We start from the raw sequence: 12604 nt of genomic DNA, 5'->3' as shown, positions 1-12604 counted from the left end.
GAGCCGCTGCGAGGCCTCCTCGGGAACCGGAGCAGCGGCGGCGGCGCTTCCGGGCGGAGGGAGCGGAGGGATAAAAGCGCGGCGGTGCTGCGGCCGCGCCTCTTCCGGTTCTCCCTCAGAGCCGCCATGGTGAGCGCGGCGTGGCCGGGAGGGCCCGGGGGGCGCCGGGGGGCGCGGAGGGGCCCGAGGGGGCTCGGAGAGGGACGCGGGGCCCGTGTGGGGCACGGGGGGGGTCGGGGGGGGTGCGGGAGCGGCGGGGGGGGCGTGGGAGGGGCACGGAGGGGTTTGGGGGGGGGCGATCGAAGAGGGATGGGGGCTCCGTGTGGGGCAGGGGGGGATGAGGGTTATTTTGGGGGCAGATTTGGGGTCTCCAGACGGATTTGGGGGCGATCCAAGAAGGATGTGGGGTTGTGGATGGAACCTTTGGGTTCTCTGGGATTTTTATGGGGCTGGGGGCGCCTCTGAAGGGGATGATCCAGGGGCTTTTATAGGGCCAGGGGAGGCTCTGACGGGGCTGATTCGGGGCGATCTATGGGGGTTTTATGGGGCTGAAATCCTTAGGTTCTTTAGGATTTTTATGGGGCTCGGGGCATTTTTTACTGGGCTGATCTGGGGGAGTCTGTGGCGTTTTTATGGGACCAGGAGCGGCTCTGACAGGGCTGGGCTGGGGCGCTTTTATGGGGCTGGGGGCGACTTTAAAGGGGCTGATGTGGGGCTCCCTGGGTTCATCCTGGGGCTCTCAGGGATTGATTGTGGCCTCCTTGGGCTCAATCCTTGATTCTCTGGGGCTGATCCTGGGCTCAGTCCCTGTCTCGATCCTGATCTCTCTGGGTTCAGTCCCGGGGTTCATCCTGGGGTTCATCCTGAGTTCCTTGGGGTTTATCCTGGGCTCTCTGGGGTTCATCCTGGGGCTGATCATGGGGTTCATCCTGGGGTTTTCTGGGGTTGATCCTGAGTTCCCTGGACTCCATCCTAGGGCTGATCCTGGGCTCAATCCCGGGGTTAATCCTGGGCTTTCAGGGGTTAATCCTGGGGCTGATCCTGGGCTCTCTGGGGTTGATCCTTGGGTTGATCCTGGGGCTGATCCTGAGACTCTCTGGGGTTGATCCTGGGCTCAGTCCTGGTCTCAATCCTGGGCTCTCAGGGGTTGATCCTGGGCTCAGTCCTGGGCTGATCCAGGCCCCTCTGGGTTTATCCTGGGCTCAATCCTGGGCTCGATCCTGGTCCCCATGGGGTTGGTCCTGGCTCAGTCCCTGTCTCAATCCTGATCTCTCTGGGTTCAATCCTGGGGTTCATCCTGGGCTCTCTGGGGTTAATCCTGGGGCTGATCCTGGGGTTCATCCTGCTCTCTGTGGCATTGGTCCTGGGCTTTGTGGTGTTGATCCTGGACTTCTTGGGCTCCATCCTGGGCTCTCTGGGGCTGATCCTGGGGCTCTCGAGGGCTCGTCCTGGGCTCAGTCCTGGGGCTGATCCTGGGCTCAATCCTGATTGCCCTGTGTTTGATCTTGTGGTCAATCCTGGAGCTGATCCTGCTGTCCATGTGGTCAGTCCTGCTCTCCCTGGGGCTGATCCTGAGCTCAGTCCTGGGGCTGATCCTGGGGCTGATCCTGATCTCCCTGTGGTCAATCCTGAGTTCAATCCTGGGGCTGATCCTGGAGCTGATCCTGGGCTCTCAGGGGTTGATCCTGGGCTCAGTCCTGGGGCTCAATCCTGGGGCTGATCCTGGGGCTGATCCTGATCTCCCTGTGGTCAATCCTGCTCCCCCTGGGGCCGATCCTGGCCTCAATCCTGGCCACAATCCTGGGCTCTCAGGGGTTGATCCTGGGCTGATCCAGGCCCCTCTGGGTTTATCCTTGGCTCAGTCCTAGGACTGATCCTGGGTTCAATCCTGGGGCTGATCCTGATCTCCCTGTGGTCAATCCTGCTCTCCCTGGGGCCGATCCTGGCCTCAATCCTGGCCCCAATCCTGGGCTCTCTGGCATTGATCTGGGCTCGATCCTGCTCTCCCCATGGTCAATCCTGTGGTCAATCCTGCTCTCCCCGTGGTCAATCCTGCTCTCCCCGTGGTCAATCCTGCTCTCCCCATGGTCAATCCTGCTCTCCCCATGGTCAATCCTGCTCTCCCCATGGTCAATCCTGCTCTCCCCATGTCAATCCTGCTCTCCCCGTGGTCAATCCTGCTCTCCCCATGGTCAATCCTGCTCTCCCCATGGTCAATCCTGTGGTCAATCCTGCTCTCCCCATGGTCAATCCTGCTCTCCCCGTGGTCAATCCTGCTCTCCCCGTGGTCAATCCTGCTCTCCCCGTGGTTAATCCTGTGGTCAATCCTGCTCTCCCCGTGCCTGCCCCATCTCCCCACGCAGACCAAGAAGAGGAGGAACAACGGCCGTGCCAAGAAGGGCCGCGGGCACGTGCAGCCCATCCGCTGCACCAACTGCGCCCGCTGCGTGCCCAAGGACAAGGCCATCAAGAAATTCGTCATCAGGAACATCGTGGAGGCTGCAGCTGTCAGGGACATCTCCGAGGCCAGCGTGTTCGATTGTGAGTGTGGGGTGCAGCGCTGGGAACCCCGAAATCAAACCCTGCTCAGCCCTGGGAAGAATCCTTATGTCACTGTGGAGATCGTCCTTTTGTCATCTCAGTTAGTGTAGTCTGCTCACCCCAAAAAATTGTTCTTGGGCCTTGTGAAATAGCCCCTCTGTCACCCCAAAATAGTGCCTTTGTCACCCCAAAATAGTGCCTTTGTCACTTCAGATTTCGTCCCTTTGTCACCCCAGAAATCCCACCCTGCTCACCCCAAAAAATCGTCCCTGTCCCTTCTAAAATAGCCCCGTTGTTACCCTAAAATAGCTCCTGGTTTCCCCCCAAAATAGTACCTCTGTCACCCCAAAATTGCTCCTCTGTCACCCCCAAAATCAAACCCTGGTTGGCCCTGAAAAGAGTTCTTTTGTCACTTGGAAATTGTCCCTTTGTCACCCCAAATATTGCAGTCTGCTCACCCCAAAAAATTGTTCTTGTGCCCTCAAAATAGCCCCATTGTCACCCCCAAAATAGCTCGTTTTGCCCCCAAAATATCCCCTTTGTCACCCCTAAAATGGGGACCCTTTGACCTTCCAAAAGGTCCAACCCTGCTCACTCTGTCACCCCGAAAATCGTCCCTTTGTCACCCCCAAATATCCCACCCTGCTCACCCCAAAAAATTGTTCTTGTGCCTTGTAGAATAGCTCCTGTTTTGACCCCCAAATAGTGCCTCCATCACCCCAAAATATCGCCTTTGTCACCCCTAAAATGGGGACCCTTTGATCCCCCAAAAGGTCCAACCCTGCTCACTCTGTCACCCCAAAACAGCCCCACTGTACCCCAAAACTGTCCCCCTTGCCCACCCCTGCATCACTGCCCCGGGGCTGATTTGGGGGTCCCTGGGTGTGGTTTTGGGGTCCCTGGGGGTCTTGGGGATCCCTGGGTGGGGTTTTTGGGGTCCCTGGATCTCATTTTTGGGGTTTTTGGGATCCCTGGATTTGTTCCTTGGGGTTTTTGGGGTCCCTGACCCCCTTTTCCCTTCCCCAGCCTACGTGCTGCCCAAGCTCTATGTGAAGCTGCATTACTGCCCTGGGGCTGGTTTAGGGTGGGATTTTTGGGGGTTTTTGGGATCCCTGAGTTTGGTTTTTGGGGTTTTGGGGATCCCTGGGTTTGTTTTTTGGGGTTTTTGGGGTCCCTGGATCTCATTTTTGGGGTTTTTGGGGTCCCTGGGTTTGGTTTTTGCGGTCCCTGACCCCCTTTTTCCCTCCCCAGCCTACGTGCTGCCCAAGCTCTATGTGAAGCTGCATTACCGCCCTGGGGCTGGTTCTGGGTTTTGGGGGTTTTTGGGATCCCTGAGTTTGGTTTTTGGGGTTTTGGGGGTCCCTGGGTTCGGATTTTGGGGTCCCTGACCCCCTTTTCCCCATCCCAGCCTACGTGCTGCCCAAGCTCTATGTGAAGCTGCATTACTGCCCTGGGGCTGGTTTAGGGTGGGGTTTTTGGGGGTTTTTGGGATCCCCGGGTTTGGTTTTTGGGGTTTTGGGGGTCCCTGAGTTTGGTTTTTGGGGTCCCTGACCCCCTTTTTCCCTCCCCAGCCTACGTGCTGCCCAAGCTCTATGTGAAGCTGCATTACCGCCCTGGGGCTGGTTCGGGGTTTTGGGGTCCCTGGGTGTGTTTTTTGGGGTTTTTGGGATCCCTGATTTTGGTTTTTGGGGTTTTGGGGATCCCTGGGTTTGGTTTTTGGGGTCCTTAACCCCCTTTTACCCCATCCCAGCCTATGTGCTGCCCAAGCTCTATGTGAAGCTGCATTACTGCCCTGGGGCTGGTTCTGGGTTTTGGGGGTTTTGGGGTCCCTGGGTTTGGTTTTTGGGGTTTTGGGGGTCCCTGGGTTTGTTTTTTTGGGGTCCCTGACCCCCTTTTTCCCTCCCCAGCCTATGTGCTGCCCAAGCTCTATGTGAAGCTGCATTACCGCCCTGGGGCTGGTTCTGGGTGTGTTTTTGGGATCCCTGGGTGTGTTTTTTGGGGTGTGTTTTTTGGGGTTTTTGGGGTCCCTGGATCTCATTTTTGGGGTTTTGGGGGATCCCTGGGTTTGGTTTTTGGGGTCCTTAACCCTGTTTTTCCCCATCCCAGCCTACGTGCTGCCCAAGCTCTATGTGAAGCTGCATTACTGCGTCAGCTGCGCCATCCACAGCAAGGTGGTTCGGAACCGCTCGCGTGAGGCCCGCAAGGACCGCACGCCCCCGCCCCGCTTCCGCCCCGCCGTGAGTCTGGGGGGGTCCCCGAGGGGTTTTAGGGGGTCCCCGAGGGGTTTGGGGGTTCCCAGGGGTGTTTAGGAGGGGTCTGGGGGCAGTTCCAGACTTCACCCCCTGCCTTGATTCTACCCCTCCTTGAGTCTGGGGGGGTTTGGGGGGATCCTCGAGGGGTTGAGGGGGTCCCTGAAGGGTTTGGGGGGGGGTCCCAGGGTGTTTGGGAGGGGTCTGGGGGGGTGCTGGGGCTGTTTGGGGGGATCCTTGAGGGGTTTCGGGGGGTTCCAGGGGTGTTTGGGAGGGTCTGGGGGGTCCCAGGGGTGTCTTGGGGGGATCCTCGAGGGATTTGGGCAGTCCCAGGGGTATTTGGGGGGGGTCCCAAGGGTGTTTGGGAGGGTCCTCGAGGGGTCTGGGGGTGTCCTAGAGGGGTCTCAGGGGGTTCTGGGGGGGCTCTCAGGGGCCTAGGGGGGGTCTGGGGGGTCCTAAAGGGTCCTGGGGAGGTTTGGGGGGGTCCCAGGGAGTATCTGGGTGGGTCCTGGGGGGATCAGAGGGGTCCCAGACGGTTTTGGGGGATCCCAGGGGGTCCTGAAAGGGTTTGGGGGTTCCTGGAAGGGTTTTGGGGGGTCCCAGGTCTCTGTGCCCCCCCCCAGCCCCCCTAACTTTGGGTTCTCTCTGCAGGGAGCAGCCCCCCGCCCCCCCCCCAAGCCCATGTGAGGAGACCCCGGCCCCGCGCGGGACCCCCAGGGCAGGGCAGAGACCCCCAGAGTCAATAAAGGATCTGCCCCGAGCCGGCGCCATCCTTTGGGGGGTCCTGGGGGGGGGGGGAATTTGGGGGGTCCTGGGGGGGTCTCAGCCCCCCCATTATGGGGGGGAACTGGGGTCACTCCAAATCTTGAGGGGGGGCAGCTCCAAATGTGGCTCCGTGGTTTTTGGGGGATTAAATTTGGGGGCTCCTGAGGGCGATTTGGGGGGTCCTCAGGGGGATTTGGGGGGTCCTCAGGGGGTCTCAGCCCCCTCATTACAGGGGGAGCTGGGGTCACCCCAAATCCAGGAGCTGCCCCGACCTGGGGGAGGGGTCGTGATGGGGTCAGGCCCCCCCATTTTGGGCTGTTTGGGGTCAGACCCCCCCCCATTTTGGGGGTGTTTCGGGGGGGTCTCCGTTGGTCCCGACCCCTCCCCGTGTTTTGGAGGGGCTTCAATAGTTCCCAACCCCCCCATCCGGTTTTTGGGGAGGGGTCTCCGTGGGGCCGGGGGTGTGAACGGGGCTGGGGAGGCACCGGGGAACCGGACCGGGGGTTCGGGGGAGCGAACTTTGCTCCGGGACCGGGACCGGGGGCGGCAGAACGGGGGATGTGAACGGGGCTGGGGGATCCCGGGGAACCGGAGCGGACCGCGGCCTCGGAGGGGTGAACTTTGCTCCGGGACCGGGATTAACGGGGCTGGGGGGCACCGGGGAACCGGACCGGGGGCTCGGAGAGGCGAATTTTGCTCCAGGGCCGGGATGGCGACCGAGACCGAGGGTTGTGAACGGGACTGGGGAGGCACCAGGAGACCGGACCGGGGGCTTGGGGGGGTGAACTTTGCTCCGGGACCGGGACCGGGGGGCGGCAGAACCGGGGCATGTGAACGGGTCTGGCGGGACACCGGGAGACCGGACCGGGCCTTGGAGGTGGCTCGGGGGGCCGAACTTTGCACCGGGACCGGGGTTAACGGGGCTGAGGGGACACCGGGGGAACCGGACCGGGTGCTCGAAGGGGCGAATTTGCTCCAGGACCGGGACCGAGGGTTGTGAACGGGTCTAGGGGGCCACCGGACCGGGATCTCGGGGGAGCGAACTTTGCACCGGGACCGAGGGGACCCGGCCCGGGCTGGGGGCGCGCTCGGGGCCGGTCCCGGCCGTGCCCATCCCGGCGGGGGCGGACGGTGCCGGTGCCTCGGGCGGGGCGGGCGGGTCCCGGGGCGGGGCGGGGAGGGAAGCGCGGTGTCCCCGTTCCCCCTCCCGTTCCCGGGGCTGCCCCGCCCGGCCCGGCCCCGCGCCAGGTGCATTCCCGGGAACGCTCCGCCGCTACCGGGGCGCCGCGATGGAGCCGCACCGGGAGCGGCCCCGGGCGCTGCTGCTGCTGCTGCCGCTGCTGCTCCCCGCGCCCGGCTCCGCGCAGGCAGGTGAGCACCGGTACCGGCGGGAGCGGGGGAACCGGGGCTGCGCCGCGGCGTTCGGCGAAGGGGAACGGGGAAACACCGGAGCGCTCGGGGGTCGCGGCGGTGCTGCTGTGCCGGTTCCGCCGGTACCGGACCCGATCCGATCCAATCCCGGCAATTCCCGCGGGCGCTTCCTCTGCGGGGGCGTCCCGGGAGCTCCCGGTGCTGTCCCGGGGAGACCGCACGGCTCCGGGGCACCGGGACCGGCACTGAAACCGCTCCGGGACCGCGGCTCCGGCGGGGCTGGGGATCGGTGGCCGCTCCCGGGATCGCTCCCACTCTCGGTTCCCGTTCTCGGTCTCGGTCCCGCTCTCGGTGCTCTGTCCCGGTCTCGGTCCCGCTCTCGGTTCCCGTTCTCGGGGTTCGGTTCTGCTCTCGGTGCCCCCTCCCGTGCTCGGTTCCGTTCTCGGTTCCCGTTCTCGGGGTTCGGTCCCGCTCTCGCTGCCCCTCCCGGTCCCGGCACCTGCGGCCCCGCAGCTGCCCCGGGGCTATTTTAGGCTGCGGGCCCGGGCCCGGCGATGCCTTTGGGGGACCCCCGAGGGGAACGGGGGGGATCCTTCACGGGGGGACCCCCGGAGGGACCCCCGGCCCTGCCCGCGCCGGTACCCCGGAACCCCCGGAACCCCGGAAGGGCCGCGGCCGGCCGGGAGTTGTTTTTCAATTCCCAAAGGAAAAACACCGAGCGCGGGACGCGCAGGTGGGGCCGGCGCCGCCCCGAAACCCCGGGGGTGCCCGGGGGTGCCCGGGGGTGCCCGGGGTGGGGGGCACACCGGGGGCACCCCTCGCTCTGTCCCCCGCTCCATGTGCCACCGGCGACGCCTCCGGTGCCACCCACGGGCTCCGGGTCCACCGGGAGAGAGGGAACAGCGCAGGGTGCGGGGACACCTCCGGGGGCTTGGGGACATCTCAGGGGCTTGGGGACACTTCGGGGGGCTCGGGGACAGCGAGGGGAGCGGCCCCAGCCCCGCTCCCCCCAAATCCCGGTCTCTGAGAGCCCCCTTTGTTCGGGCCGCACACACAGCCCGCTTTGTGCCGGCACCGCCGAGGGCAGGAGGTCGCAGCGAGCCCCTCCCGGTGCCCCCCCGGTGCCCCCCGGTGCTATTCCGGGCCGCGGTGGCACGCGGCTGATAGTGGGGACGTGCCGGAGCTGCCGGCGCTGATAACGCCCGGTCCCGCCGCCGCCGCGGCGCCCGGGATGGGGAAGGGGCTCCAGCATCGCCCCCCACCCCCGCGGGCAGGTGCACCCGGGGGTCGCGAACCCCCCAATCCCAACCCCGCCGTGGGACCCCCGTTAATGATTCACCGGCGCGTTCGGGGGTCCCGGGATAGGCTGGGTGATGCCCACCCAACCCTCTGGGGACCCCCCCGGTGTCTCCCGGGGGTCGCAGCGCCCCCGTTCCGGGCCCCCCGTGCCCATCCCCGGGGGCCGGGGGCCGCTGCCATCGCAGCTGGGACCTTTTTTTAGCCCTTTCCGTGCTCAAATAGCGCGGCCGGGGCGGGGGGGCCCTTCCCGAGCGTGCCCCGAGCTCCGCGGCCGCCCCCGGAGGGTCCCGGGCCGGACAAAGCCGCCTTTGAGCGCCGGGGCCTGAGTCACGTCTGGCGGGACCCGCAGCCCTCGGTGCCCCCGGGGGTCCCGGTTTGGGGGGCTCGGGTGCCCCCCCCGGTGCCGCCCGCCACAATCGCGGCTTTGTGCGGTGCCACAAAGGGGGATCTGTGCGCCCCCGGGAACGGGGGGGACAACGAGGGGACACTGAAGGGACCCCGGGAATTGGGGGGACACTGAGGGGACACCGAGGGGATCCCGGGAACGGGGGAGACACCGAGGCGACGCCTGGAATGGGGGGGACACCGAGCGGACCCCGCGCCCCCGAGAACTGGGGGGACACCGAGAGGACCTCGGGAACTGGGGGGACACCGAGCCCACCCCGCGCTCCCGGGAACTGGGGGGACACCGAGGGGACACCGAGGGGCCCGGGGGGAGCCGGGGTGGCCGCGGGCCCGGGCGGTGACGGTGGCGGGGCCGAAGTCCGGGCGGGCGTGGCGGGGCGGGGGGGGCCCAGCCCGGGGCGCCCGCCTTGCGCAAGGCTCGCCCGGCCGGTTCGGGCAGCCCGGAACGGCGAGGGAGCGGCGGGGGAGGAACCGGGGCGGGGACGGCGCGGGGGGACAGGGGTGGGGACAGGGGTGGGGGGCAAGGACGGCGGAGGAGGGGACAGGGACACCATAAAGGGGACGCCATGGAGGGGACAAGGACATCGTGGAGGGGACACCCTGAGGGAGACACCATGGAGACACCATGGAGGGGACAGGGACACCATGGAGGGGACAGGGACACCATGAGGGACAGGGGCACCATGGAGGGGACGCCATGGAGGGGACAGGGGCACCATGAGGGACAGGGACACCGTGGAGGGGACAGGGACACCATGGAGGGGACAGGGGCACCATGAGGGGGACGCCATGGAGGGGACAAGGAGTGGTGGAAGGGACAGGGACAGCATGAGGGCGACGCCATGGAGAGGACAAGGACATCGTGGAGGGGACACCCTGAGGGGGACACCATGGAGGGGACAGGGGCACCATGAGAGGGACAGCGTGGAGGGGACAAGCACATGGTGGAGGGGACACCGTGAGGGGGACACCATGGAGGGGACGAGGACGTTTGCAGGGGACACCATGGAAAGGACAGGGACCCCATGGGGACACTGCCATAGCCAGGAGGCCATGGGGGGGACAGGACCACCATGGAGGGGACAGGGACATGGCCACTGAGGGGTGGCTGTCAAGGGGAGGACGTGACCACTGAGGAGGAGGTGACACGGCCACCATGGGGACCATGGCCACCAAGAGCAGGACGTGTCCAGCTCGGAGGGGACAGGGACACCAAGGGACACCAAGGGGATGATGTGGCCACTGAGGAGGTGACATGGCCACCATGACCATGACCACCACGTGCAGGACACGGCCAGCTGGGAGGGGACATTGCTGTGACCATGCAGGGGGCGTTGTGGCCATGCAGGGTGGCTGTGGTGGCCATGGTGGCCCTGTGGTGGCCCCGGTGACATGGTGGGTGCCCTGGTGATATGGTGGCCCCGTGGTGGCCCCAGTGACACAGTGGTGGCCCTGGTGACACGGCGGGTACCCTGGTGATATGGTGGCCCCATGGTGGCCCTGTGGTGGCCCCGGTGACACAGAGGGTGCCCCGGTGACACAGTGGTGGCCCTGGTGACACGGTGGGTGCCCTGGTGACACAGTGGTGGCCCTGGTGACATGCTGGTGGCCCCGGTGGCACGGTGGGTGCCCTGGTGACACCATGGTGGCCCTGGTGGCCCTGTGGTGGCCCCGGTGACCCTGTGGGTGCCCTGGTGACACCATGGTGGCTCTGGTGGCCCTGTGGTGGCCCCAGTGACACGGTGGGTGCCCTGGTGACACCATGGTGGCCCTGTGGTGGCCCCAGTGACACCGTGGTGGCCCTGTGGTGGCCCCGGTGACGCCGTGGTGGCCCCGGTGACACTGTGGTGGCCCGCAGTGTGCGCGGGGACGCTGAACGGGCTGAGCGTGACCGGCGACGCGCAGCACCAGTACCAGACCCTGCACAAGATGTACAACAACTGCGAGATCGTCATGGGCAACCTGGAGATCGTCCTCATCGACCACACGCAGGACCTCTCCTTCCTCCAGGTGACCCCGGGGACACTGAGGGGACACTGAGGGGGACGTCGACAGCTCCAGGGGGACAGGGACGTCATGGGGGACATTGCTGCTGTCACCCGGGGGAGGACATGGCCAGTTTGGAGGTTCCAAACTGGTTACAGGCTGGTTGCCAGCCACTATGGGGACCATGGCCATGGCCACCAGGTGTAGGACGTGGCCACTTTGGAGGTTCACAGCCACCATGGTGATCATGGCCATCAAGGGGAGGACATGACCATTGAGGGGGTGACATGTCCACCATGGGGACAGTGGCCATCAAAAGGAGGACATGGCCAATTTGAAGGTTCACAGCAGCCATGGGGATCACAGCCATGGCCACCGTGTGCAGGACATGGCCAGTTTGGAGGTCACATGTCCACCACAGGGACCATGGCCACCAAGGGGAGGACATGGCCAGTTTGGAGGTGACACGGCCACCATGGGCACTGTGGACATCAAGGGGAGGACATGGCCATTGAGGAGGTGACATGTCCACCGTGGTGACAGTGGCCATCAAAAGGAGGACATGACCATTGAGGAGGTGACATGTCCACCATGGTGACAGTGGCCACCAAGTGGAGGACGTGGCCATCAAAAGGAGGATTTGGCCACTTTGGAGGTTCACAGCCACCATGGTGACCATGGCCATCAAGGGGAACCATGGCCACCATGTGCAGGACATGGCCAGTTTGGATGTCACGTGTCTACCATGGGGACCGTGACCATCAAAAGGACGACGTGACCATTGAGGGGGTGACATGTCCACCATGGGGACAGTGGACACCATGTGCAGGACATGGCCAGCTTGGCGGTTCACAATCTCCATGGGGACAGTGGCCATCAAGGGGAAGACATGGCCAGTTTAGAGGTTCCAAACTGGTTCACAGCCACCATGGGGACCACGACCAAGGCCACCATATGCAGGACATGCCCAGTTTGGAGGTCACATTTCCACCACAGGGACCATGGCCATCAAGAGGAGGACATGGCCACTTTGGAGGTTCAGAGCCACCATAGTGATCCTGAAGGGACCATCAAGGGGGATCGTGGCCATTAAAAGGAGGACATGACCATTGAAGGGTTGACATGTCCGCCATGGGGACCATGGCCATCAAAAGGAGGACATGGCCAGTTTAGAGGTCACACGTCCACCATGCGGCCATCAAGGAGGACAGTGGCCACCAAGGGGAGGACACGGCCACTTTGGCGGTTCACAGCCCCCACGGCGTGTCACCAAGGCCACCAGTGACCCCTGTCCCCCGCAGACCATCCGGGAGGTGACCGGCTACATCCTGATCGCCATGAACGTGTTTGCGGCGCTGCCGCTGCAGAACCTGCGCGTGATCCGCGGCACGCAGTTCTACGAGGACAAGTTCGCCCTCTTCGTGCTGCTCAACTACAACCCCAACACCACGCACGCCCTGCGCCAGCTCGGCCTCAACCAGCTCACGGGTGCGACACCGAGAGGGGACATCGTGGTGGGATGGGGACATTGTGGGGTTGGGGACACCATGGGGTTGGGGACATCATGGAGGGTTGGAGAAACCACGGTGGGTTGAGGACATTGTGAGGGTTGGGGACATTGTGGGGGTTGGGGGCATCGTGGTGGGATGGGGACATCGTGGGGTTGGGGACATCGTGGTGGGATGGGGACATTGTGGTGTTGGGGACACCGTGGGGTTGGGGACATCATGGAGGGTTGGAGAAACCATGGTGGGTTGGGGACATTGTGAGGGTTGGGGACATTGTGGGGGTTGGGGACATCGTGGTGGGATGGGGACATTGTGAGGTTGGGGACACGGCAGGAATGGGGACATTGCAGGGGGTTGGGGATATTGCAGGGGACTGGGGACATCATGGAGGGTTGGGGACATCATGAGGTTGACGACACTGTGGGGTTGGGGACAACGCGGGAATGGGGACATTGTGGAGGAACTGGGGACATGGCGGGA

The 12604-nt window shown here is 64.5% G+C and overlaps 2 protein-coding genes across 2 annotated transcripts in view; both read left to right on the top strand.

Moving 5' to 3' along the window:
- RPS26 (ribosomal protein S26) lies at positions 1-5550 on the top strand. The gene is made up of 4 exons (XM_058822191.1): positions 1-129; positions 2364-2541; positions 4648-4778; positions 5442-5550. Exons 1-4 carry the CDS (start codon positions 127-129, stop codon positions 5475-5477), a joined length of 348 nt encoding a protein of 115 aa, XP_058678174.1. The 5' UTR covers positions 1-126; the 3' UTR covers positions 5478-5550.
- Positions 5551-6844: 1294 nt separating this feature from the next.
- ERBB3 (erb-b2 receptor tyrosine kinase 3) overlaps positions 6845-12604 on the top strand; it is a 31085-nt gene continuing 25325 nt past the window's right edge. The window contains 3 exon segments of the mRNA XM_058821999.1: positions 6845-6926; positions 10489-10640; positions 11918-12104. Of these exon segments, the coding sequence (XP_058677982.1) occupies positions 6845-6926; positions 10489-10640; positions 11918-12104 (421 nt within the window).

This window comes from Ammospiza caudacuta, chromosome 31 (assembly GCF_027887145.1).
Source record: "Ammospiza caudacuta isolate bAmmCau1 chromosome 31, bAmmCau1.pri, whole genome shotgun sequence".
Lineage (NCBI taxonomy): Eukaryota > Metazoa > Chordata > Aves > Passeriformes > Passerellidae > Ammospiza > Ammospiza caudacuta.
This window is presented reverse-complemented; position numbering and strand designations above follow the sequence as displayed.

What these genes read in the sequence shown, in the direction of transcription:
- RPS26 (XM_058822191.1), top strand. An exon ending in CGAGGCCAGCGTGTTCGATT is followed by an intron (nt 2,542 to 4,647) that starts GTGAGTGTGGGG and finishes TCCCCATCCCAG; the next exon opens with CCTACGTGCTGCCCAAGCTC. An exon ending in CGCCCCGCTTCCGCCCCGCC is followed by an intron (nt 4,779 to 5,441) that starts GTGAGTCTGGGG and finishes TTCTCTCTGCAG; the next exon opens with GGAGCAGCCCCCCGCCCCCC.